The following is a 27,553-nucleotide window of genomic DNA, read 5'->3' as shown; positions in this document are numbered from 1 at the left end:
GAGTTCGCTAGCCAGAGCTGCTTGGCCAATCGCTGCCCTGAGAAAGTTTGGATTGTGCTCCTATTTCATTAGGCTGATTGGAGCAGCCTTGACTCTGAGGTATAGTCCCTCCCCAAGGGATTCCGTGTACAGTTACACAGGCTGTCGCTGCCTGTGCGTGTCCTTTCAGGATAGCAACCCACTCCCTCCTCAGCCCCCAGCTCCACCTCCTCCACTTTTTTTGTTTTTATCTAGTGTCTCCCTTGCTCTCTCTCTTTCTTTCCTCTCCCTCCTACCACCGCCTTTTCAACCAACCCTCCACTCTCCTGCAGCGCCAAACCGGCTCCCCAACGCAATCTGCTGAACGCAAACCACTGAGAGTTTGCTGCGCCGCCCCCTGGGACACCGGGCGGCCGAGTCCCGCTAAGGCAGAGAGACACCGGCAGAGCGAGCGCGGCGGAAGACAAACACGCGGGCGCGCGAGGGTAGCCCCAGGAGGACTGCCGGGTGGCGAGGCTCGGCTGGCGACTGTCACTGCGTCCCGGGTCGCCTTTCCCCGTGGGGGACTGTGCGAGGAAGCGCGCTCCGAAAAGTTCTAGACCTCAGGAGGCAGCGTCCTCTCCAGCCCCCTCCTCGCGGCGCACCAGGAAAAGGAACTTGATCTACTTGCAGGCTCCAGCTGCTCGCTGAACGTGAGAGGGGGATAGTGCCCCGGGCCCCGGGGTCGGGGAGCCGCGAGGGGGAGCCTCGATCCAGGCTGCAGGCGGAGGGCACAGGGCAGCTGCCAGAGACCCCAATGCCGGCGGCCAACATGATGGAGAACCTGCAGCTGCCCGCCCTGCAGGTGCCGGAGGCGCAGGGCGCTCCCGAGGGCAGCGCGGTGTGGTCCAGTTCGTCCACCCCCACGCTCCGTCGCCGGCGCTTTAAAATGCGCCGGATGAAAAACGTGCAGGAGCAGAGCCTGGAGGCCGGACTGGTAGCCCCGGACCTACCCGGCGTCTTGGCCCCAGGCAAGGAGTTCCTGCAACTGCCATCCATCGAGATTACGCCCTCCAGCGACGAGGACACCCCATGGTCCAACTGCTCCACACCCAGCGCCTCGCCGCGCCGAAAGCGCTTCCTGCTCCGCAAGTGGCTGAGGGTGAGGGAGCGGAAGGAGTGCAGTGAGAGCAGGTAGGTCACCGTTCCTCTTCAGCAGTCTTCCCCTGCACCTCCCGCACCTCCCCAGGGCTGTCCAGGGCCCCGGGGCATTCTGGTGGAAACTTCCGGGACCAAAGCTGGAGCTTATCGCGTCACCTCAGCGTCTTCAGGCGCTGCCAGGGCACCAGGGCTAGCGGATTTGACTCCACAGCCCAGGACGAGGGACTTAATATTACTTGATATGTTGACATAGATTTGTGCTGCGTTTCATCTCTTGATCCTCAAAATAATCAATAAAATGATACCACTTAGCATTTGTTTAGCCCTTACTGTGCACAGACTACTGTCTGTGATGGGTGCTTCACCTTGTCTCCAAATTCCATCCTCAGGGAAACATAGGTAGTTAGAACTGTGATTCCATTGTACAGGTGGAGATGGCGGAAGACTAATGAGAGAGTTAAAGTGGCGCCTCCACGTGGATTCCCGAATTTCATTTCACTTTTTGTCATTTTTCCTACTCAAAGATTGCCAGTGCAGGTCCACATTGCCTATATATAGAGGTGAAGCATTCGCCACATTCCCTACCACATCAGAGGTGCACCTCTCCATCACTGTGCCAGCTCCAGTTTTGCTTGGTAGATGTTTGCTGTCCACACTCAAGAACTGGCGCCAAGCCCCCTGGGTAATTCCATAAGCCTTGCAGGTGGGGTTGGGATGTTGTTTCAGGAAGTTGCCAGTGGAGGCATGGAGTCCCCACCACTCATGGATACCATGCCCCCTCCCCTATTTGCTTTTGAATTCAGGGCCTATGACCGTTAGCAGATGTTTGTACTGGGGGTGGAGGGTGGCGCGCGTTGTTGTTGTTGTTGTTGGTAACGAAGTCATGAATCACTTTAATGGGAATGCATTCACTTTCCTTTAAGAAGCATTTATTGAGTGGGTCTCAAGAACTCAAGTGTGACACCGGCTAGTGGTGGTGATGTTGAGAATGGGCTCTGAGGTGTGAAGGGGTGTGGACACTAGCGCACACACACACACACACACACACACACACACACACACACACACACACACACACAAAGTTTTCCTAACACACAAGTGCCGCCAGCACTTCCAAAATAAAATAAGTAAGGCTGTGTGGTCCCGGCTTGTGATTCTAGAACTTGGGAGGTGGAAGCGGAAGGGTCCTTGGAATTTGAGATATGCACAGTTTAGGTGGAAAGGAGCCCATCCTCCCCCCACAAAAAAAAAATCAAAACAAAACAAAAAACCCCCAAACCTAAATGAAACAAAACCAAAACCAACCAACTATATAGCAAAAGGGAGTTGAGACATGCAAGTTTCGTTCACACTGAAGAGGTGGAGCCACTGGAAGATTCATACGATGCTATCTGTAGTCATTGTACAAGAAAAGAGAAACTTGGAGACATAGGTGATGGCCTAGAAGGGAGAAGCTCAAATTATGACAAATGCAGATAGAAAACAACAACAACAACAAAAACCTAGCAAGATGTGTATGAGGTCAGGCTCATGGGCTAAGAGAACAGTATGCCCCAAGTCAAAAGGACCAATCATGTGATGTGTCTTTGTGGGGTGCTGAGGGCTAGGGCTGGCTTAGGCAGGAGACGACCCTCCTGAGTCTCCCTGGCGTCTCCCCTTGATTCACTATGGAATGTCTATCCTGTTTGCAGAGACTGCACAGGTTCTATCAGTTCCGGACCTTGAGGGCGACAAGTCTTTCTTTTCCGGTTCTCCATCCTGTTTCCTTTTCCACAGAGCAGAGGGAAGTGAGGATTGGTGGGAGGGTGGGGGAGTGAGGGGCCTAATCTCAAACCAGACTAGTGTGTCATGACTAGGGCACTTTTTTCTCAAGTGGGAGGGACCCTGAAAGCGGCATTGACATTCTGTGCCATGTACTGAAGACAAAATGTAAAGGAGACAGTCTTGCATTGCTGGTTAACATGGGCAGGTGGAGCTAGGAAAACGTAAGGAAAATGGTTCTGATATTTGAGAGTTGTTAAAGGGTATGGTAGAATATTATTTTTTGTTGAAGTAGGGAGGATAGTCTTAAAAGTAGGAATTTTCTTTTACCCTCTAGCTATAACTTAAGACAGTTCTTTTATGTTCTGATTTATTGGGTTGAAAGAAAATGTGTATTTTCTTATCCTCTGGTATCCATGGAGGTTGGCTCCAGGTCTTTCTGTAGTCACCAAGTTCCTTAGAGAAAGTATGTATGCAACATTATGTGTAGCTTATAACCCATACATATTTCCCCATAGGTGTAATTTTTCACTTTTAGTGTGTGTGTGTGTGTGTGTGTGTGTGTGTGTGTGTGTGTGTGTTATATGTATGCATGCACATGTGGAGTTCAGAAGATAACCTTCAAGAATTGGTTCTCTCCTCATACCATGCAGATTCCAGGAACTGAACTCAGGCCTCCAGGCTTAGTAGCAAGTGTCTCTGTCCACTAATCCATCCCGATGGCCCGCTTTCTCATATACTTTAATCATTTCTAGATACCTTCTAATACCTAGCACAATGTAAGTATTATCTTAAGAATTGCTATACTAGCCAGGTGTGGTGGCACACGCCTTTTAATCCCAGCACTTGGGAGGCAGAGGCAGGCGGATCGCTGTGAGTTTGAGGCCAGCCTGATCTACAAAGCGAGTCCAGGACAGCCAAGGCTACACAGGGAAACCCTGTCTCGAAAAACCATTTAGTGAATAAGAATAAGGAAGTGAAATCTCTTTGGGGGGTGGTACATGGGGGTGCATGTAATCTAAGCACTGGGGAGGCTGAAACAGGAGGATTGGTAATTCAAAGTCAAGCCATCCTGGACTAATTAATAAAGTCTGGTCTAAAATACAGTCTGTTCAGTATAGATTTTCCTGAACTCTTTCTCTCTATAATCAGTTGGATCTGTAGATACAGAGCTTGAGGGTTCAGAAGGCCAAGTGCATATGTAGAAAAGAGCAGACTGAGCTGGGAATGTGTCTATTTAGTGGCTTTGAGATCAGCCTGGCCTAAATGATGCTGTACCCTAAACACACAAACAAACCAATACAGAATCAGAGGCAACCTCAAACAAAACAACATAACCACAGAATGCTCTTCCACACTAGTCCATCCTGTGTGTTCACTGCCCAGTACCTGCCCTCTAGTGGTGACCCAGAGATGTTCATTGATGATATATCCGTAGTGAGTAGGTCTCTTTCCTCTTTTTGAAGTGAAATCTCCTTTATTCACAAGTCTGAGAAACTTTCAGGGGGTGTGAGTCCAGAGCTGAGGTGTTTTTAAACACAGATTTGTTGAAGTATGATTTAGATAGCACACAGTCAGCCCTCCAGTCCTACTGGGTGTGAAACTCAGAGTGTAGCTCGGTGGTTGAGTACTGGCAGAACATGCACAGGAAAAAGTATTTAATGCCAGGATGGAAAAAAGTATTCAATCCAATTTTTATATTTACAGATGTGTGTACACATCCCCACAGCTAATTCTAAAGCACCTTTTGTCAACACACACACAAACACACCACACACACACAAACACACCACACACAGAGAGGCATGAACGAATGCACCCCCCAAATTCACATAGCTAGACCCTTTAGGTAGCACCCACAAGCCCCCCCCAGCTGGATCATCAGCTTTAGATATCCATTAATCTGCTTTTTGTGGAGAGCTGAATTTTAAAAGACCAAATGTCTATTGAAGATGGAAGGAAAAAAAAAAGAAAGAAAGAAAGAAAGAAAGAAAGATGGAAGGAGGTGACTATCTATTGTTTTCTGTTCCTATAATCAAAAACTTAAGACTAGATAATCTTATTTATTCATTCACTTACTTATTAATTTATTGAGACAAGGTCTCATGTATCCAAGCTTGGCCTTGAACTAGTGATCCTCCTGTCTCTACTCCCAAAGGCTGAGATTAGAAGGGTGCATCACATCTGGCTTTTGTTTCTTCATATACAAAATGGAATCAACTCAGTGGGGGAGCTAGGGCAGGCTCTGAACAATGAATGACTTGATGGGACAAGCAAGCTCTTAGAATTAGCACCGTCACAAGCCAACAACAACAACAATAAAATGTAAAGAAAAGAATTCGCACCTACCTGCATGTGTTCCCAAATCTCTTGGTCAGAAATGGTTGTGGTTGTTGTCCAGAACCCAAACTGAGCATCAGCATCTCTCTGTGGCCTCTTGAATTCTGAGAGGAGAGCAGAAATCAGGCAAAGCCATGTCTCCCAGGGTATGTCTTATGAGAAGAGAAGGAAAGCAGAGGAGGGACAGGTGACTTGGGCAGTGGCCAACTACAGCCTGTCTTTCTGGAGGACATAGAAGAATTTCTTTGCTTTTTTCCCTTTGGGCATATTCCTAACTGTGACCTTTTTCACCACCTCTCACTCAGCCATCCTGCATCCCTTTCTATGGGCCATTCCTACCCTGTAACAGCTCCTCACAGTCTAGCTGGCTAGCTGCTAGAGAGTAACCTTTTGTTCTGTCCCACATCTAACCTTTGGTAACAGTTCCCACCAATTCTGCCCAGCCTGGTGTGCTAGGCTATATCTGTGGTGCTAGGCTAGTTCGTTGGTGGTTTGCAGGTATATATTATCATTAATATGTTTATCTTGACTTTTCCATCGCTTCCTCTGACAGTTGGAGGAAGAGTTGCTTTAAACTTCAGGCAGTTTGCAGGGAGCAGGGCGCCCAGACCTCTACTCAGTCCAATCTGAATGCAGTCAGCTTTTCGGCCTGTGCCATGCTCCGTGTGGTAGAGAACACGACACCCTCCTCTTAACACAGAGCAACAAATCCCTGCGAAGGGGGCTGTGAGTGGTTAACAGACAATGTAAGCAGTCAGTTAAGGAACAAAGGACTTCTACCAGTCCCATAATTCCTTGAGGTGGGGAGTGAGTCTTGTTTTGTGCCAAGTTTCCTGCTCAGTGTCTTAAATACACGATCACTGTTAATCCTTACGAGAAACCCGTGACGTGACGTAGGCGTCACAGGGAAAAAAGCTGTGGTATGAGAGATTAACTTGTTCCTGGTCCAACAGGACAAAGGCTAGCATGTGAATTTTGTACCCTTTCCCTTGCCAAGTTCATTACAGTTCGGCATTCCTGGCCTTGCATGCTTGAGAAGGTGTAAGTGTGTGGAGGAGTTGCTTGTGAGGCCCAGACGGGAATTCAGGAGGCCGGGGAAGCTGCTGAGCGAGTTTGGGTAGGAGCTAGAACGTGTGGGAAGCACAGCTGTGCGTAGGTGAGATTGATGGTTTAGGTGGACTCCCCCAGGAGATGCAGGCTGCCTTTGCCTATAGATGTGGTTTCTAGATTAAAATAGTTAGTGGAAACTGAGATGTGGAGATGGAGCCCTGTGGGCTGATTCACCATGGCCCAGGTTCCTCTGTGGGAGGCAGTATATTTCGAGAGTTTCCACGTAGTGATGCGCTCAGCCAATTGCAGGAGAGCAGGCTGAGTGTGGGGCAGAGTAACAACCGGTGGTAGGCCCCGCCCCTTTTGCTTAGTTCCTCCCTGACACCGTGTGTTGCCCAGTTGCTAGGCTACTCACTGACGATTGCTTCAGGTGTGCTCAGTTTTCATTAAGGCGCCTGAATGGCTAAGTTGCCGGTGGGAATTTTTTTTTTCCTGACCCTAGTGAGTAAACTGCCATCTTGGGAGCAGATGTTTAGACGCCGGACATGGTTGCTGGGCTGCTGTTGTGTACACGAGCTTTAGGAAGTCTGAGGGGTTTCCTGGAGCCATTGCCTTTTGGGAAAGCCCTCTCCCTTCTATAGCCCAGAGCTGTGCACCTGGTGTGAAGGTGGACATAGTTTTTAATTATGTTGGGGGCCCACCAACTTTAACAATGGAAGAAGTTTCCTTTTCTCGGGGAGAGGGTTAGAAAAAAAACCTCTCTCAGGAATACAGAATGAAAATCAAAACTGGCCTTTCAAGTGGGAGGAAGGAGACAGGATGCAGATGTTTTGAGCTGTTGAAAAGAGATGCCAGACAAGGGTCTGCCACCCCCATGCTCCCAATGGCAGCCATATGTCACCTCTAGAGGCAGTATTGAGCTGGAGGGGGGGGGAGCTCAGTGGTACACGAGGCACGTACCTAGCAGGCATGAGACCATAGGTTCAATACCCGGTACCTCAAAAATAAATAAATAAGTAAAAATAAACAACAACAATACATAGCGAGGCCATTTTGATTTCAGATATTCCTGTTTTCAGTTGTGTTTCTGGATTCTTGAGCTAAGTTACCCCGTTTAAAAGTGGTAGAAAAATATGTCTATGCAGGGCTAAAGCTGTTAGTAGAAAACCTTGGGGTATTTCCCTGGGGGATCTCACAAGAATTTTTGTTCTTAGTCAGATGGTGTGACACTTTCTCTGTTTCCTGTGCATTCTCTGACTTGGCCAACACTCAGGTGTTCAGACCTGATCTGAAAATAAGAGTTAAAAAAAAAAAAAAAAAAAGAGGCGACCAGGCAAGCCATAGTGGCTTGCTAGCTAAGACTCAAATCAGACCTGTGACCTGAAATCTTGATCTGCTCCTAACTGACTCTGTCGTCTCTAGAGCAGCAGGGGCTTTTCAGGACCTCTCCTGGATAGCACACTGCTGGGGTCAAGCCTGTCCCTGGCCTGGAGCATCTCCTCTGCCTTGAGGTCTGACCACATCCGTTTGCTGTCTTGCTGTTCCTGGTTGGTGAGTTTAGCTATGAAACGATGAGGCTGAGGGAAGGAATTAGATACATAACGACCTCTTTCCCCACTTCTCTTTTCCAACTATGGTACTAGAATTTGTCCAAGGGCTGGGTTGGGGGAAAGTCTAATGAGGCACGCAGGATTGGAGAAGGTCACTTCTCCATAGAGCCCCACGATTGGATCCCGGTAGCTTTATCAGAAGAAGAGGCAGAACGCGTGCACAAGGTCTCGATCTCTTGCTATGCAATACTCTGCTACCTTTTGATTGTGTTGGATGTGAGCCCTTGAACCTTAAGAAATGTGAACCAAGCAGACATTTAAAAACTAATACTAGCCTGCTGCAAGTAGTTTGTTACAGCAATGAAAAAGTGAGTAAAATACTGACCATAAAAAGCATTTGTCCCAATAACGAGGAGAATACGGAAAGACAATGGATGATTTTTTTGTTTGTTTGTTTGTTTCAGACAGGGTCTCTTATAGCCTAGGCAGGCACTGAAAATGCTGCATAGCTGAGGATGACTTGAGACACGTGTTCACTTCCTGAGTGCTGAGATTACAGGCTGTACCGTCATGCCTAGCTCACTGTCTGTCTGTCTGTCTGTCTGTCTGTCTGTCTATCTATCTATCTATCTATCTATCCATCTATCTTTTTTCAGATAGGATCTTGTTTTGTAGCCCCCAATGGCCTAGACTATGCAATTCAGGCTGTTCTCACACTCACAACCCTCCTGCCTCAGCCTAGAAAGTGCAACACTGCAGGCGTTTATTGCTATGCCCAGCTTAGTGACACGTTTTCTAAAAAGTCAACAATCATAGCCAGTCTAAGAAAATAACTAGCTAATTGTAAAATTTAAGAAAGGAGGAAAATAGCTTATAATCTTGACCTCGAGTGTTGCATTTGCTGTATTATTTTCTGGTTTGTTTTTCCTTGTGCGGTGTCACCTCTTCCTTGGAGCCTCTGTTGGTTGCCCATGCAGTATTGAATTAGAATCAACATGTAGCTCCATCGTTCATTTTCAGTCTCTGGAGACGGCCCTTCTTTTCCGTCTGTGCCCAGAGGTTTTCACCTTTAGAAGGAGCACTGGACTCAGTTGCCATGTTGGTCTAGACTTCGGGCTGTAGTGCCAGTCAAAAAGTCCTCCCAGCATCCCATTTGTAGGAGGTAGGGTGATTGGGGGGGGGGGCATCTTGAACAATAGGCAATACAACTGCATGCGTTGTTGTTGGAGCCAGAGTCTCACGTATCCCAGGCTGGCTTTGAACTCACTAGGTAGATGACATTAACCTTGAACTTCTGATCCTCTTGTCTTAGTCTCCCCCAGTGCATGTGCCACTAAGTCCCATTTTTGATGGTGCTGAGAATAGAATCCAGGGCCACCTGGAATGGAAACTACTGAGCTACATCCTCCTCAGCCCTGGCTTTGTGTGTGTGTGTGTGTGTGTGTGTGTGTGTGTGTGTGTGTGTGTGTGGGTGTTCATGTGTGTTTAGATGCCTGCGGAAGCCTGAGGAGGGCATTGCATAACCTGGAACTGGAACTATACGTGTTTGTGAGCTCTCTGATTTGGGTGCTAGGAACCAAATTCTGGTCCTCTGCAAGAGCAGCAAGCCATCTAAGCCATTGAGCCAACTTTCTAGCCGCAGCTGCATTGAGTCTTAACCTCAGTAGTGCCCGATAAGGATGCACAAGCTGTGCAATGAGGTCTGCAGGAATTCTGACAATACTTCTAAACTACAGTTACGGTTTCTTTGGAACTAGCCGTGCTTCCAACACTTGTAGTTGCAATCCTGATCTGTGACTACAGCTCTACCTCCTCCTCCTTTTTTTGTGACAGGGTCTCTCTATTATATATAGGTGATCTTGGAACTCACTATGAAGGTTATGTTGGCCTTGAACTCACAGAGATCTATGTGCCTCTGCCTCTCAAGTGCTAGGATTAAAGGTGTGGCTCACCACGCCTGGCTCCCTGTGACTTCAAACCCAGAAGCAGAAAAAGTCAAATGGTATATACTCACTTATATCTGGACACTAGCCCAAGGCACATGGCCCATGAAAGTCTTCACTCACCAGGAAAGTGAGTCAGAGGGGAGGATATCCTATTAGGACTCTAGGTGAGAGAAGCATGGGAGAATGGGGAAATAGAAGGATCCAGAGAGTCCTAGAAACCTACAAGAAAAACATTATGATGGGCAGATCTGGGCCCAGGGGTCCTGCGCAAACTATGGCACTAGCCAAGGGCAATGTGTGCAGTAAACTTCAAACCCCTACCCAGATCTAGCTAATGGACAGGACATTCTCCACATTTGAGTGGAGAGTGGGGTCTGACTTTCACATGAACTCTGATGCCCCATATTTGACCACTTCCCCTGGATGGGGAGGCCTGGTGGCACTCAGAAGAAGGATAGCAGGGTACCAAGAAGAGATTTGATACCCTATGAGCATATACAGGGGGAGGAGGTCCCCCTCAGTCACAGTCGTAGGAGAGGGGAGTAAGGGGAAAATGGGAGGGAGGGAGGAATGGGAGGATACAAGGGATGGGGTAACAATTAAAATGTAATATGAATAAATTAATAAAATATATTTTTAAAAGGAGTTTAAGTTAAAAAAAAAAAAAAAAGAAATTTGAGACTGTTTAAGGAAAAGAAGAATGACTAAACAAACAAACAAACAAACCAAAAAAGTAGAGCCATGGGCAAGTAGCTCAGGGCTGTAGTTTGGTTATCTGGCCTGGGTTTAGCTCCTAGATCCAAAGACATCTGCTATGGCTTGACTGTGAACTCCAATAATTTATGTATATAACTTGATCCCCAAATTTGTGTCAATGTTATTGGGGGTTCCAACCCCTAGGACACAATTAGGAAACAGATGTCACAAGGTGGCAGCCTCCACAATGCTACTAATGGCTTTATAAGAAGAGGATTCAGCAGAGCTGGGTTCTTACTGTCTCACCTTGTGGTGTCTCTTCCCACCTGAAAGGACGCATAAATAAGACCTTCAGCACCTTGTGCTGCCCGATGCCTCGGTAGCTGAGACCCAAATCATCCTTTTGTCTTCATAATTACCCAGGCTTGTGTATTCTGTTCCAGCACTAGAAAGTAAATTATCAGCAGCATTTCCCCCTGCCTTTCTTTCTGCCACAGAAGAGCATAATCCGCTTACGGGAACATTCCCTTTGTCCCTGGTTTGTTGATTGCCAGCACAGGTTCACGATCCATTTGTCTATCAACCCACTGCTCTGAAGAGAATCTTTCCCTTCTAACTATTGGCTACTGTGGGCTATTAGGTGTGCCTCCCCTGTTTGGAAGAAATGGTGGTTGGGCTTACAGATTGGTACGGGGTCTTCCGTTTCACTTCTTTCGTGGCACCCTGGGCATTTGCCTCTTCCATCAGTCATGGACTCCAGAGTGAAAGGCAGTGCCTACTCCTGATGAGACCCATTCGTAGCCCCCAAAGGCAGTCAGCATCAGCCAGCCTTGCCAACTGCATGCAACATATTTCTCCAGAGGAGCTGTTACATAACTGTATGCAGTCCCTGTCTGTTTTGTTCACGTTGCGGGCCTCAGAATACGCTCAGCCCATCTCTGGATTGTTGCAGTATCACCATGCTTCCTTATTTCATGGATCCAGGTGGCAGCAGTTGATGAGTGCACATATTACTTGTTGATTGTAGGCACCGTCTGAACCCGAATGGGGTTCTTCTGACGGCATCAGAGTAGTCTATTTTAATAAACCTCCTAATTTCCCATAGTGATTTCCATAGGTTTGTGACCTGTATAATCATACATTTCCTTATCAATCTTTTCTGCTTGACCCAAGGCCAGCCCAATGGCTGCTACCTTGGAGTGAGTACAAACCCAAGCACAAGAGATATGCCACTGTTGAATTCTTTGATTATTGCTTTTAAAAACAAAACAAAACAAAACAAAACAACAACAGCAGCATATAATTCAGCCCATGTAGCCGATCTTCTTTTCCTTCTTCCATCTAGAGTGGCATCCTTCCAAAGAGGATGTTTTCTGTCCTTCTTGGACCTGCCATGCACAGCGGCAGCAGGCCTTCATTGATGGGATGAGAGCCATTTATAGGGCCACTGTCTGAGTGGGGATAGGTCTAGTAATCTTTCATGGAGTTCTAGAGTCTGTCTGGGGGAAAAGAGGTTCCCTACTCATGTCTTCTCCTGGAGTCTCCAGGCAGCCTGATCATGAATAAGCCATTTGAGTTGTGCAGCCTCATGTCATCCCAGGAGTTGTTGCTTGCTTCTCACAGGCCTTTGCATAAGTGTAGTCTAGCATCAGAGCTACCCTGGAGAGAGTGTGTCCATACTAACACTTCCATGCTGTGTGAGCTTAGACAGTCTGGATCCAATTCCTATTGCTCAGAGGACAGAGTGCCATGCCTCCTGCTTTATATAGCATGAGGTGTGAAAAGCATTACCTGGTCTTCCCCTCAACCCCCAGGCAGGGTTTCTCTGTGTAACCTTGGCTGTCCTAGACTCACTTTGTAGACCAGGCTGGCCTTGAACTCACAGCGATCCGCCTGCCTCCGCCTCCCGAGTGCTGAGATTAAAGGCGTGTGCCACCATGCCCAGCACATCACCTGGTCTTTATGAGGTCCATACCTACCATGTAATCAAGGAGAACAGAGCAACTATTTCACTTAAAGTCTGTCTGGAACATACCAAGTCTCCTGTGGGTCTTTAGCTTAATACCATCAATCTGTGCTTACCGACTATAACTGCCATTGGAATTTTAACAATGCGTTTGCTTTTTACAGTTCTCAGCAGGGCAAATGTTTCCTAGATAGACAGATTTTCCGTCCCCTTAAAACATTCAGGTAAAAGAGACACACCATTTTATTTTCTCTGTTCATGTAACCTCTTTATACATTCCAGCCTTTAAAAAATTTTATTTCCTGGAGTGTTGGTGGTGCATGCCTTTAATCCCAGCACTCAGGAGGCAGAGGCTGGTGGATCACTGTGAGTTTGAAGTCAGCCTGGTCTACAAAGTGAGTCCAGGACAGCCAAGGCTACACAGAGAAACCTGTCTGAAAAGCAGCAGCAGCAGCAACAATAACAACAAACAACAACAACAAAAACAAAAGCAAACAAACAAAAAATGTATTAACCTTTACAGGCTGATGTGTTCTCATCCTAATGATGCTACAGCACATGGGGCTCCTGGACCAAAGAGTCACGAGAACTTCCCATCTCCACTTCTGGCTGTTTAACCCTTTATTAAACAAAAACCTCAAGGCTTCTAGGGGATCGCCTAAGGAACCCTGGTCATCTTTTCCATCATAATAACATGCCTGGCTGTTCTTCTGAGCCTCTTTTGAGGTGCAGATGTAATATTAAACCAACTTCCTCATGTCACATTCAGTATTTTCTTTTGCTGGCCATCCTTCCTCCTCCATTTCTGCCAAGACTATGCTGTCATTGGAAGGACCATTAGCTCAACCCCTGTCCTAGTCTAGACTGCTCTCAGTGACTATGACCCAAGGAAATTTCAGATCAGAGTTCTAACTCTTCTCCAAACTTTAAAAAATGTTCAGTGGAAATGGGAGAGCAGCACAGATGAGCTTTCTTTCGTTTGCCCAAAGGTTCTATATTCACACCTTTGCTTCAACCTCATTAAAGCCTACTTTATTCATTCCTTTTCTTTAAGCGTCCTTCTAAATATTGCATCCAGTCCAAACAACTCCTGGGGCTCTCCCCTTTCTTTTCCTTTTTTCTTTCCCTTCCTTTTTCTTTTTGTTTCACTCTTCCTTCTACTTCCAATGCTAACTCCAAGTCAGGCCACCTCCTCTGCTCCAGAAGCTGGCTTCCTATCCCCGACCTTGGGTTCAAAGAACTCAGAAAAAATACTTGTGTTTCTTATTGTAAATGATGTGGGTAAAGAGGTGTATAGAGTAAGATGTGGGGTAGGAACATATGAGGTGAGGAGAAGGTGGGAGTCTCTCATACTCTTTTTTGGGTGCCACACCCTTCCAGAAACTACACCAGTTCAGTAACCTGACCAGGAAGTTCAGGGAGTTGTGTTGTCTAAGAGCTGTTATGGATTTTGATCTTCGGCCTCCTTTCTCCCTCCACTTCTTTTCTGAAAGTTAGTAGGTTGAACTAAAATTCTATTGCTCACATCTTTTTCTTTATAGTCTCTTCCCTTCCCTCCTCTTCCTCCTCCTCCTCTTTTTTCTTTCTTTCTTTCTTTCTTTTTTTGTTTTTGTTTTTTTCTGGGACAGGGTTTCTCTGTGTAGCCTTGGCTATCCTGAACTCACTTGTAGACCAGGCTGGCCTTGAACTCACAGTGATCCACCTGCCTCTGCCTCCTGAGTGCTGGGATTAAAGGCGTGTACCACCACCGCCTGGCTCTCCTCCTCTTCCTCCTCCTCCTGCTCCTCCTCCTCCTGCTCTTCCTGCTCTTCCTCCTCCTCCTCCTCCTCCTCTTCAAGACAGGTTCTCATGTAGCCAAGGCTGCCCTCAAACTCCTGGCTGAGGCTGAGCCTGCCGTTCAGATTCTCTTGCCTCCAGGTCCAGGGTGCTGGGATTACAGAAACCATGTCCAGTTTATATGGCCCTGGAGCTCCAACCCAGGGCTTCTTCATGCTAAACATGCACTCTACCAGTCTGCATCATAAACTCAGGTTTATGAAAGACTGGGACAGTACTGCGGCTATGCTCATCAGGATCAACTTCAGGCTTACCTAGGGGTGTCCTTATTAGTAGCAGAAGACCTGTCACTATAGAGAGTCCAGGGTTGGTTTTAGTTTTTCAAGGCAGGGTTTCTCTGTGTACCTCTGGCTGTCCCAGACTTGCTTTGTAGACTAGGTCCCAGACTTGCTTTGTAGACTAGGCTGGCCTCGAACTCACAGAGATCCACCTGCCTCTGCCTCCGAGTGCTGGGATCACAGGCGTATGCCACCATGCTTGGCCTGAGTCCAGGGGCTTTAAGGAGGGAACACAACTGAAGACTTAATGCTTTTATGCTTTTAAGATTATAATATAGACAGCCTGTAAATAATAACATAAAAGGCTAAAGCCCTCTGTAGCTCAGTGTCTGGAGAAGCCAAGAGGATGAAAAGCCTTACCAGAGCAGGCAAAAGAGCACTGCCAAGTGTTTATGCCATTTGCCCTCGGTTATGGTCTCTGGCCCCCAAGCATGTCAGCTAGTGCCAGGCTGACCTCCAAGTAATCTGCTTGGTATAGCCAACATTGTACCAGGCTGGGTCATTACACTCCGAGGCTCTTTTTGACCTTTTTTTTTTTCTTGAGTCCCATGGTTGGATAGAATGGCAGCAATAAAGGTTATTCTGAGCAGGTGGAACTTCTCCAGAAAACAGCCCTTAGCTTAAGTGCTGACATGCTCTTGACACCTGGGCCCATGGTGAGTCATGTTTCCCCGACCTGTGTCCCCCAAAGAGCAGGAAGGAAACCAGAGTGGCTTACCTCCCTGGGTTGCTTCTTTCTATGTTTTGAGCTATACTTCTGAGAAAGTTTTGTCAAAAGTCTAAGCAGAGCCCCCATGGCACATTTTACTTCTTTGCTGCTCCCTGAGTGGAGATGGGAGGGGGCACTAGCTGCATTGTCACCCTTTCTGTTCCTTTGGAGACTCATTATTAGTGACTAGGGCCATTTCTTCCGGATTATGAGGGAAGTCCTGGCTTTGTACTGGCAGCTAACGAGTTTGTTTTTTCTCGGGAAGTCTTTGGAGCCCGGCAGACCTCATGGAAGAATTTTCAGCTATTCATAGAGAAGTGACCTGTCCATTCATAAAAAATCATAAAACACCAAGAGTCCTTTCTCTCACCTGTCTTCTCCATCGTTAGTCACTTCCTGAATGCCTTTGCTGATTGTCATATCTTTTGTTTTACTGTCAGGGAGGTTTGTTTTAAAGTGTAGTTAGGCCATGCGTTGTGGTGCATGCCTTCAATCCCAGCACTTGGGAGGCAGAGGCAGGCGAGTCTCTATGAGTTTAAGGCCATCCTGGTCTACAAAGCCAAGGCTACACAGAGAAACCTTATCTTGAAAAACCAAAACCAAAACCAAACCAAGCAAGCAAGCAAGCAAACAAACAAACAAACAAAAAAACCATCCAAAACAGAACTGGAAATGAAAAAGAAAGAAATAGTTTATTCTACCTTAGGATTCATGATGTTCAAGCAGCCTCCTTTGACTTTGGGGACAGGAAGATGAGTACCCAGCATCAGTGTTAGAGGCTAACAGGGGCACTATGGAGTAGAGGCTGGTTCTGTTGCTTGATTGTTTATCTCTGTGGTCCTGGGCAGGTTGTTTAATGTTTTTCAGTCTGAGTGAGACCGTGAAAGGAGTCTGTTGAGATGGCTTAGTGGGAACTCATGTTTCCTACGGGATCTTCCCAGCTTGCCTGTCCATCACTTTCCACCAAGCCTAATGACCTGAATTCTATCCCCAGACTCCTTGTAATGGAAGAAGAAAACTGACTCTGTCTGCTATCCTTTGGCCTCCGTATGTATGTGTATGTATATGTATGTATAACATATGCACACACACTCACACACTGTATAAATGTGTTCACTATATAAATGCCAAATGCCAAATCTTTTTGTTGTTGTTATTGTTTTTGTTTTAAAGACATGGTCTCTCTGTGTAGCCTTAGCTGTCCTGGATTCGCTTTGTACACCAGGCTGGCCTCAAACTCTCAGAGATCCTCCTGCCTCTGCCTCCCAAGTGCTGGGATTAAAGGCATGGTCCACCATGCCTGGCTAAATGCCAAATCTTAAAACAGAGATTAAAGCAGACAGTATGTGTATCTTTTTCATCTTTTTAAAAAAATTATTTATTAATTATGTATAGTGTTCTGCCTGCATGTACACCTGAAGGCCAGAAGAGGGCATCAGATCACACTACAGATGGTTGTGAACCACCACGTGGTTGCTGGGAATTGAACTCAGGACCTTTGGAAGAACAGGCGGCGCCCTTAGCCACTGAGCCATCTCTCCAGCCCCTCTTTTTCTTTCTTTTTAAAAAAAAATTATTTATTTTTATTTTATGTGCATTGTATGTCTATGGATGTCAGATTTTGGAGTTACAGACAGTTGTGAGTGGGTGCTGGGAATTGAACCCGGGTCCTCTGGAAGAACAGTCAGTGCTCCCAACGCTGAGCCATCTCTCAAGCCCTAGCCCCTCTTTTTCATCTTTTAAAAGAAAAAATTAAGGAAGCAAAAGCGTTTGTGGCGATCTGTGGGCCTCAAAGTCTGCTGCTCTGGTTAATGTAAGCTCAAACAGTAGTGTACTGTTACTTTGATTATTTATGGGCTGCCAGTTTTGATCTGCTGGTGAGATCTGAGAAAGTATGTGTCAACCTCATTTTTAGAATGCGGCGACTGTGTTATCCATCTGCTACTGCGATGACGGCCATGTAAGGCTCTGCTTTCTCATTTCCACTTCTGCTTTTCCCTCTCCTGTCTCACACTTCTCCTTCTCAGGCATGCATACTAACTTTGGTGCAGTTTATTCACTCTTGACTTTAATGATTTCTTTCTATGATGACAATCTTTTTCATTTTTTTTTTTAATTTGTTTTTTGTTTTTCAAGGCAAGATCTCTATGTGTAGCTTTGGCTATCCTGGACTCACTTTGTAGACAGGCTGGCCTCAAACTCACAGAGATCTGCCTGCCTCTGGCCTCCCAAGTGCTCGGATCACAGGCGTGCACCACCATGTCCAGCTATGATGACAATCTTAATTCGTTTTATAGGGCTATAACAGAATCTCTGAGGATGGGTAGCTTACAAAGAGAGATTTTGCTTTTGCAGAGTTCTGGGGGCTGAGAAGTCCAGGGTCAGCTCTTCTGAACTCTGTCCTCTAGAAGAGTGCTATGTCTACACATGGTAGAAGGCAGAAGAGTAAAGAAGGGGCCGACAACCTTCATGGTCCTCCCTCGGTCCAAAGGTCCTAATACAGTCACCAGCGCTCTCTCTCTCTCTCTCTCTCTCTCTCTCTCTCTCTCTCTCTCTCTCTCTCTCACACACACACACACACACACACACACAATTTTGAAGGGAACAGACACTTAAACTATAGCCATGAGTTTCCTCCCTTTATCTATAGCTCGCCCTGTTTCACGGGCAGTTGGCTCACACTCCCGCTGGCTCACCCACGTTGCCTGTGGGATCTTCCCAGCTAGCCTGCCCATCTCTGATCCCGTCATCTCTCTCTCCAAACCAGTTCTCTGTGCTTAGACCGGGGAGTGTTACCCTTCACTATCAGGAAGTTCTCTGCCTTGGCAGAGAAGGTCCCTTTGATCTGAATTCTCACCTCCACCCCGCTGCCAGCTTCACGTGTATGTATGGTATCCACTTCATATCTGGTTTCCGTTCCAACCCATCCCTTTGTCCTGCTCGCTGCTGCAGCAGACTGGGCTGAACTCTCCTGTTTCTGCTTCCGTGTCTTATATGGTATCCCTGACCTCTGTCTTCATTCAGGCTTTCGTTGCTCCTTCAGATGGGATTCCTCTTTCGTGACGCTGTCCTGTTTGACCTGCCAAAGCTTTCTCCTTTGGCGTACTTGGCCCTTCCTCCAGGGTGTATGTCTTCACTATGCTCTTCCCTATAGGGCTGCTGAAGCATCTTGTGTGGAGGGGGGTTGCACGCTCTCACTGTGGCCTTTTCCAGAGTCTGAGCTATACAGGCAGTTTACTTTATTCTCCAAAGAAGCCTCGTGTGTGGAACAGAACAGGAGCCTGGTGAATATGTGTTTCAGGAATAAGCGAATAATGAAATCATAAAAGCAAACAGGAAATTTGATTTTCATGGAATTCGAATATAAATCATTCTCTAGACAAAGCCTCCTCTTGAATCAGAATAATTACCCCCTGTATGCCACTTATGTAAGTGGGAACTGTTCTATTGGTTTGCGTGTCTATTAGTTCCTTTGTTTTCCCTTTGTCTGGTCTGTGTCCTCCAGAGACCAGGGGCTACATTTCTTTTATAGGTGGGCTTTATTAGAGAAACCAGGTTTGGCATAGTCTGGCAGTGAGTGATGGTAGTTGCCTGGCAAGCAGGGTGATATGAGGGGGCAATATTTTGTTTGCTGTTTGACCTGAGGCCCTGGGTACAGTCTGCAAATATCTATTAGTCTCCCTACCCATACATCCCCCAAGCTGGTGGGAGCTTTGAAGGGTATTTATTTTTGGAGCTGTGGTTGCCACGGTAACAACATTTTTTTTTTAAATCGTCTTCTGCTTCCAGGTCAGGACATCAGTTGCTCCTCTTGAAGAGGAGAAGGGTTTTGGAATCAATGCTTTCTTCCACCATTGCCCACCTCACAGTTAGTCCAGCCAGTGTTTACTAATCCCATATTATGTACCAGTTAGTGTTCTTGACATCAGACACTTGAGAGCACTATCTCCGTTGCCTTCCAGTAGATTTGGCTTCCCAAGGGATAGAAATGTAGCAAATTAACAAAACACTGCTAGTTCCTATTCATTCATCTGTTTGTTTCTCAGACATTTGAGACAGAGTCTTGCTCTGCCACCTGGGCTGACCTCAAATGCATCATCCTTTTGCTTTAACTCCCAGGTGTTGAGATTACAGGTGCAGCCCACCACACCTGCTTCTGCCTATTTATTAAAAAGCAAATTATTTGGTAACATTACCCGGAGAGGATTAGTTACCCCTTTAAAAATTCAGCACTTAGGAAGTGTAAGAATCAGAGTCTGCCACAAAGAAAGATGGGGGTGGGACAGGGGTAGGGGGAGCAACAGGGAAGCCAATCTCTCTCCCTGTTGAAAGCAGGACTTTGTCTGCCCCCACATTTACCTCAGTATCTGGTAGAACAGGCCTCCTCATGACCAGTGTACATCATGATAATTGATTACATCATTGCTCCCACGTCCTGTGGGGAAGATATAATGAGTATGCCCACTTAGTCCCTAAGGAACTGAAACGCTCAAACAGACCTTCTACGTGCAACTAAGTAACGGTAGGAAACTGACTCCAAAAGGGGCTGGTGGCACGGCTCATTCAAATCCCTTCTTTTAGATTGATTTGTTTATTGAGTTAGTGTATATAGGTGTTTTGATTGCATGTATGTATGTCTGTGCCTGGTGCCGAAGGTCAGAAGAGGACATTGGATACTCTGGGACTGGAGTTATAAATAGTTGTGAGATTTGATGTGAGTGCTGGGGACTGAACCTGGGTCCTCCGCAAGAGCAGTGAGTTACCTTAATTGCTGGGCCATCTCTCAAGACCCGGCGTATTACATTTAATTCATTCCTATGTTATTCAGGGCACATATATCCAACATTTCACACACACACACACACACACACACACACACACACACACACACACACCATCTGCACATACATGCCCATGGTTCCGGCACGCCCCTTTTTTTCCCGAAGCTGAAGCTCTGGTGGGAAGCTATGGCTGGGTTTTGCCTCTCCACCTTTTCCACTCCTATTTGCAGAGACACATTAAACATCCAAGCTTCCAGACACTGGGGAAGCCCAGCAGTGTTGCTTGGCTGCTTCCAGGGGCTTGCCCCTGAGCCTTGGTGGGCCTCTGCTCTTCAAGGGTGCAGTCTAGTTTGCTTATTGTTCCTTTGTTCCTTTGTTCAACCGCAGATATTCTTTCATTGGTTATTTACTTGGCATTCATTGAAAAATGTTACGAACAAGTCTGAAAGTTTCAGATGTGACAGAATCTCCAACATGAATGACACAGAGGAGGAGAGACATGTCTTGCCTTGTGGTTTCAGAGATTTCCATCCAGGTCCAACCTTTTAGGTCCAAGGTGATGACAGATACCAGAGTCTGCAGGACATGGCAAAAAAAAACCCAACTGTTTGCCTCATGGCAATTGAGAAGCAGAGAAGAGATGAAAAGCGATCAGTGTCCCCAAATATCCTTCAAACCTGTCCCCCAGAAGTTTACTTCCTTCATGTAGGCCCCAGCTCCTCATACCCATTTCAGATAATGCCATAAAAGTATGAATCTTCCAATGGATGAATCCATTGTTAAGTGAGTCCCCTCATGATCCAGTCATTTCCCCCCAAGCCCTAAGAACCAGTCACCTTTAACATGGGAGCCTCTGGGGAGTGTTTCAGAGTTAAATCTTAACAGTCAAGTGCCTCTAGGGTGCAGACAGCTGTGTTAGGTCAACCTGATGGCCAGATCCTGTGGAGGAAATCCTCTAGGACGTGCTGTTCCTTAGTGAACTGTCTTGGATGGATGGCGGTATTGTCTTAGAAAAGCAGCAATGGTTTGCCCTCACTGTCACTCACGTCTCAGGATAGGTGATGGAGGACTCCTGTCCATCAGTAATAACCAGCACTTTTGCTTCCCGCCTTGCTTTTTTGCTATCTATCTGCAAGGCTATCAAACTTTCCTTTAGTTTCTCCAGTGGTGAACAGGAAAAGCGGGGTGAGAGTTCTCTCTTGAGTTGTATGCACCATTAATGCGAAGACTCAAAAGTTAGATCTTTTTGGATTGTCCGCCTACTTTTGGTCTTGGTCTGCACAGCTATGGAGCGCCTGGAGCCCCCGAGCATTTTCACACTGAGGGACCACTAATTCAAAGCCCCTTTGAGAGTTAGTAAGAAATTGTTAATACTGTGTAAGTGGCAGCACACTCAACTGTCCATGCTAGATTGTCTAGTACAGATCACGCTCATGTGCCTGTGTAAAAATATAAGAGTAAACATGTGTATATTTAATGTATATTATATCTATGTAGATTTGTATATATAAGCTTACACACACACACACACACACACACACACACACACACACCCTTTTTTCTTCTTAACAGTGCTAAGGATCAAACCCAGGGCCTCAAATGTGCCAGGCAAGCACTCTACCATTGAACTGCATTCACATATATATGTGTGTATATTCACATATATCATATATGTGTTAAAATTGGATGTCCTCTCCCCCCACCCCCACCCCCGCCCCCAGGAGGCTAGGTACGTTTGGGGCATGGAACAATGACTCAAATTCTCAGGGAAAAAAAACTGATTTTGCCTGTTGAATTTGGTTCTTGTTTTGATGTCAGCATTTGGTTTCACATCCATCTACTCCACAGAGAGCTTTGAACTTGACTGTCTTCATGTAGATGAGAACAAGACAAGCCATTCTACATCCCAAGCGCCCACTACATCCTGTGAAAGTGTGTCTGAGCGCAGTGGGGAAATAGAATGTACTGTGGTTTTGTTTTTGTTTTTGTTTTTGTTTTATTTTTTTTGAGACGAGGTCTCTCTGTGTAGCCTTGGCTGTCCTAGACTCGCTTTGTAGACCAGGCTGGCCTTGAACTCACAGCTATCCGCCTGCCTCTGCCTCCCAAGTGCTAGGATTAAAGGCGTGCGCCACCACGCCTGGCATGTACTGTGTTCTCAATAAGAGCCTGTGCACACTGTTTTCTCACTAGTCCATATCGATGCCTCACAGTAGCCGGATTTGACTTTTATTCTGGTAGCAATTTCTAGCCTTCTTCCTTAGAGTAGAATTCCACTCCTGGACAGCTTTTCTTCCCTCAGGCTGCTTTGCATCACCAGTTTCCTCCTACTTAAGTAGGTGATTATGATCCCTCCCTCCCCTGGAGACAGGTTGGAAGACGAAACAGTAAAGGGAAGCTATTCTTCAAAGATCCTGGTCCCTGGTAGGTGCTCACACTCCGATGACTTCTTCCCCCCCCTCCACCCCCCCACCCCCCCCACCCCCCCCCCACCCCCGCCTCCACTTTAAGTTTCAGAGAAGGATGGGATTTTCATGTTGATGTCATTTAGAGCCAAGCCCGTCTGATCTGAAGGCCAGGCCTCAGAGTTTGTGGTTATATGCCGTTCCCAGGCTTCTTTCTTGAGCCATTTGAGGTTGGTGACCTGGGACAGACAGTGGTCTTGAATGGGTAGTGGCTTGTGTGCGCTCTGCCGAGGCAGCCTGCATTGTGTTGGCATTTCCTGGTGTACTTCTGGAACCTGATCCCCTTCCTAACGGGGCGGGGAGGGGGGTGGTGTCAAGTGACCAGCCATGTGATGTCATACACATCGAGCCTGGACTTTGATTTCCTGTAACATGGCTTTGTGTTTGGTGTCAACATAAGCGGTGTGGGCATTAGGCTTTGTGGAGAACACAGGATGGGCAGGTGGGGGGAGACGACAGAACTTGTACTTTAAGTGACATTCTTTGATATGGGGCATAATTAGGAAAGATGTTCCTGGTACCTGGGAGAAGACAAAATGGGAGAGCACTTAGGAAAGAAAGAAGTTATAACAAAGGAGTCAGGGTAAGGATTAAAAACATTCTCTGAAAACACACGCAGACCATGTGTTTATGAGGTTGGGGTGGGTTTGGGGTTTTCTGAGTCCCTGGAAATGTCTTCACCATCTTCCATAAGACAGTATTTGTGAGACTATGTACATGTAACTGTTAGGTAGTGAGGAATGCTCCCATTTGCCATGTCTGAATGGGGTCTCATTTGTGAGTGGTCTTATACTCTAGTTAGCTATGTGGTCCATTTTATTTTCACAAACTTCAACAATAAATATTGTCAGACTGTGTACAGTGTATACGTGCATATAGAGAAAATGCTTAAGTCCATTTTTCTCCCAATTGGATTAGGGATGTAGCTCAGTTGACAGAGTGCTTGCCTTGTATACGTAAAGCTCTGAGTTTGATCTTTAGCACTGTATAAACTCAGGAGTTGGAGACAGAAAGGTAAGAAGTTCAAGGTCCTCCTTAGCTATGCGGGGAATTCCAGGCTAGCTTAGGTATATGAGATCCTATCTCAAGATAACAGGGAAAATCCTGGTTTTCTCCCAGGAGGCGTAGAATGAAAATGTTCGATTCTATTATGTGTTTCCATCACGACTAGTTAGAGACTCACTATGATGAACTAAAACCAGCACAGATTTCACTGGAGTCTGCTTTTGAGTTCCCTTCCAAATGAAAAACACGCTGGGACCCCTTCTGCCCATATGCATTCGCATTAGATCAGCCATTCCTTCTGTGTTTGCTATGCCAACTGCTGCGCTTGTCACTCAATACAAGGCACTCGCCACAGATGCCAGCTTCAGAGTGATCTGCATGGATACCAGTCCAGGCTAAGCTCCTTATTATCAGGGTGACCTTAGAACACTTTGTTTGTTTGTTTGTTTGTTTGTTTGTTTTTTGAGACAGGGTTTCTTTGTGTAGCCTTGGCTGTCCTGGACTATTTTGTAGACCAGGCTAGCTTCAAATGTACAGTTATCTATCTGCCTGCCTGCCTCTGCCTCCCAAGTGCTGAGATTAAAGGCGTGTGCCACAAAGCCGGCTTGATGCTTTCTTTTCCTTGTCACTGTGGTGATGATCTATCTCTCATCTCTTCCTTTTTCCTGTAAACCCACAGGAATCCGAGACCCCTAAGGGCAAGGTCAGTTCTGGATAGTCTTGGGTTCACACTGAGAACCCTCAGTCATAGCACGGGACACATTCACTTTGTTAGCAGGTAGCCTGGTTTTGGACATTCAAGGATTAAGAGGAAAAGCTCACTCACTCGAGACTTTCTCCACTGCCCTGTCATTTACTTTCTTGTACAAGAGGCTCAGCATGGGAGGAGTTTTGAGACTCTCAAACCTGAGTTTTAGTCTTTGTAGTGTTGACAAATATCTATGTGGCTTTATCCCTGCCTCTCAAACTTTTCTGGTCATTGGTTTTGTGGTGGTTTGAGTGAAAATGGCCCCATAGGTTCAGGGAGTGGCACTATTAGGAAGTGTAGCCTTGTTGGAGTAGGTGTAGCCTTGTTGGAGGGCGGGGCTTCTTCCTGCTGTCTCCTGATCCCAATGTAGACTGCTCAGCTACCTCTCCAGCACCAGGTCTGCCTGCAAGCCACCCTGCTTTCCACCATAAGCCCGCTCCGATTAAATGGTCTTGTTTATAAGAGTTGCCATGATCACGGTGTCACAGCAATAAAGCCCTAATTAAGACAGGTTTCCTGTTTGCATATGGAAAGAATCAGAGGGGCCTGGCTCCGTGGTTAAGAGCACTTGCTGCTCTTTCTTTCAGATGATCTCAGCCCGATTCCAGGACCCCCACGGCAGTCCACACAGTCCACTCCAGCTCGTGGGCATCGAATGCCCTCTTCTGACCTCTGCAGAAACTGCATGCACACAGTGTACATATGTGCAGACACACACACATATACATAAATAAAAATAACAAAACTAATTTTCTTTTTTTTTTGAATATTTATTTATTTATTGTGTACACAGTGCTCTGCCTGGATGACAGGACCACATTGTAGATGGTTGTGAGGCACCATGTGGTGGCTGGGAATTGAACTCATGACCTCTGGAAGAGCAGCCAGTGCTCTTAACCTCTGAGCCATCTCTCCAACCCCTTGAAACGGAATTTCTAAAGGAAACCTAAAAAATAGACAAGCCCAGTCCTTCTTTATGCTCCTTCGCACTGATGAGTGTGGTCCACGGCTGTATTAATTGAAGCATAGACTGTTATAAAATGACGAGCTGGAAAGAGTTAAAGGAAACAGGGATCAGAGAGAACACACAGGAAGTGATCCAGGAAGCCACAGGTCTCTGTCTGTGGGCCTGTGCGTTGCCTCGCTGGTCTCTGAACCACATTTGTTTTCCAGCTGCTCTTCTCATCTCTGTCTGGCTTTTCCCCACCTACCTTCTTGGTTTCTTCATTCGTCTTGAGATGACTGCTCCTCCTGTCTCTGCCTATCTGTGTGCCTTACGTTTGGACCTGAAGAAACTTCCTTAAAGATTTCTTCACTTAGCTTCACTGCTCTTTTAAGGCTGGACGGCCCTTACGTGATCATCTGTCACACCCTTCATTTTTACAGATGGGTCAGCTGAGGTTCAGAATCGGGGTGTGCTTGCTCTGTGTTTTGTAGACCAAATGACAGAGTCTGGCCTGGGCCCAGCTGAGGGCCTGGCCCTGCTGCTGCTGTTACTGTTTTTCATATGTTTTGTTTTAGTAAATGAGTGTTATTGTATGCGAGACTCTAGACTTGCGTGTACGTTTGCTACGTAGAACCTGGTTACAAGTCTCTGGGATCGCTCCTTGATCCCTTTTACCATTTTTCTTGCTCTCATTCCAAGGCACAGCGCTCGCTGGGGACCTACTGGAGACTTCCCTGTTAGCTGATGAAGGTGGTGGGAATCAGCCAGTCCTTGGGTATTCGTTGCTTGCCCGACTACATTTGCTTTGTATTGTGCTCAGGTGGGCTAAGTAAAGAAGCTAGCAGTGTCCCAGAAGCCCGAAAGCTGAGGAAACAGGGCAGCCTGGATTTCTTTCTTCTTAACTAAATGTTGTCAATTATAGATTTACATAGTAATGTATTGTGGTTATGCTCAGCCCGACTTCCCTTCTCAGCCCTCTTCCACCCCTGCTGATGCCCCATATTTTCCCAATTAGTCCCTCTCCTTACCCAGCCCTCCCCAAAGTTTTCCGTGTGTGTGTGTGTGTGTGTGTGTGTGTGTGTGTGTGTGTATGTGTGTGTGTGTATGCTCAAGTGTAGATCATGGGCAGGTAGGTACCCCTGCAGCATGTTCGTGGTGGTGACGGCCATGCCATAGCCAGAAGCTAGCATTCTATAGCCTCCTCTTCATTCTCCTGCTCCTATATCCCCTGCCATCTTCTCCTTGCAGCATTCCCACCTGAGCCTCCATCTCCAGCCATGTGGAGCTGTGGGGCTTGACTGACTGAGCCTGCACCTCCTGCAGGCCTCCGCCCTTGGCCACGTGCCAGTCCCTCTGTTTGGAATGCATTTTGTGGGGTATAAAACGCAGTCGACTTTGAAATGTCAGTCAGATGCTTCCTTCTTTGTGAAGCTCTGTCTGTTCCCTCCAGTGGCCCTCAGGTCTCCTTTCCCAGCCTTGCTGATTTGTTTCCCAGCCTCACCCTCCTATGGGCACTTTGTGGGTCTGCCAATGGCTTTCCTCACGGGAGAGAGCAAACTACTTAAAGAAGGAATGAGTGTTTCGTTCTCTGTGTGTTTGCGTGCAAGCAGACATGTGTGTGCATGTGATCGTGTGCATATATGTATTCATGCACGTGTGTGTGGATGCATGTGCATATGTGTGCTGGTGAGTATCAAACCAGCTTTATGCATTTTAATTAAGCATTCTGCTGGCAAACTACATCCCTAGCCTCAACTCTCTATTCAAATGCTTTCTCCTTCCTTCCTTCCTTCCTTCCTTCCTTCCTTCCTTCCTTTTTTCCTTCATTTTGACTTTCTGAGCCAAAGTCTTACTCTGAAACCCAACTGGCCTTGAACTTTCTTAGCAATCCACCTGTCTCAGTCTACTGAGTGCTGGAATTGGAGGCATGAATCATTATGCCCAACTTCTACTTAAATCTTTTTTTTTTTTTTTCTGTGTAGCCTTGGCTGTCCTGAACTCAATTTGTAGACCAGGCTGGCCTTGAACTCACAGAGATCCATCTGCCTCTGCCTCCTGAGTTCTGGGTTCTATTTAAATCTTTTATGTTCTCTCCTGTGGCACCTGGCACACAGTGGGACAACCATATGTAGGTATTGAATGAGTGATGAGAATTCAGTAGGTGCCACTGAAACTACACTTAGAGTGAAAGAAATACTTGTAGTTGTTTCTCTTGAGGGAGGAGTCATTGTAAATGCTATAGACGTATCAGAAAGAATTAGGGTAAGAGGCGATTAGGCATTCTTCTTTGACAGGGTTACAGTGTGAGCAATAGAGGTGGTGGCTTGATTTCAGGGAAGGGAGAAGCAGAAAGAAAGTCG

The 27,553-nt window shown here is 46.6% G+C and overlaps 1 protein-coding gene across 6 annotated transcripts in view; it reads left to right on the top strand.

The window, feature by feature from the left end:
• Positions 1-27,553, top strand: part of GRAMD1B (GRAM domain containing 1B) — a 186,446-nt gene that overhangs the window by 12,173 nt on the left and 146,720 nt on the right. For 3 of the 6 annotated variants that reach the window (XM_084782045.1, XM_084782044.1, XM_084782039.1), the window contains exon 2: positions 312-1,152. The exons of 2 other annotated variants lie outside the window; for them this stretch is intronic. In XM_084782045.1, the coding sequence (XP_084638171.1) occupies positions 776-1,152 (377 nt within the window). In that variant the 5' untranslated portion in view covers positions 312-775. Of the gene's footprint in view, positions 1-311; positions 1,153-1,643; positions 2,841-27,553 lie in introns of those variants that run through there. One more of the 6 variants, XM_084782043.1, reaches the window with a different exon arrangement.

The sequence above is a fragment of the Acomys minous genome (assembly GCF_964271855.1).
Source record: "Acomys minous genome assembly, chromosome: 5".
NCBI classification, from domain to species: domain Eukaryota; kingdom Metazoa; phylum Chordata; class Mammalia; order Rodentia; family Muridae; genus Acomys; species Acomys minous.
The sequence above is the reverse complement of the archived record's forward strand: the minus strand, read 5'-3'. Positions and strand labels throughout refer to the sequence as shown.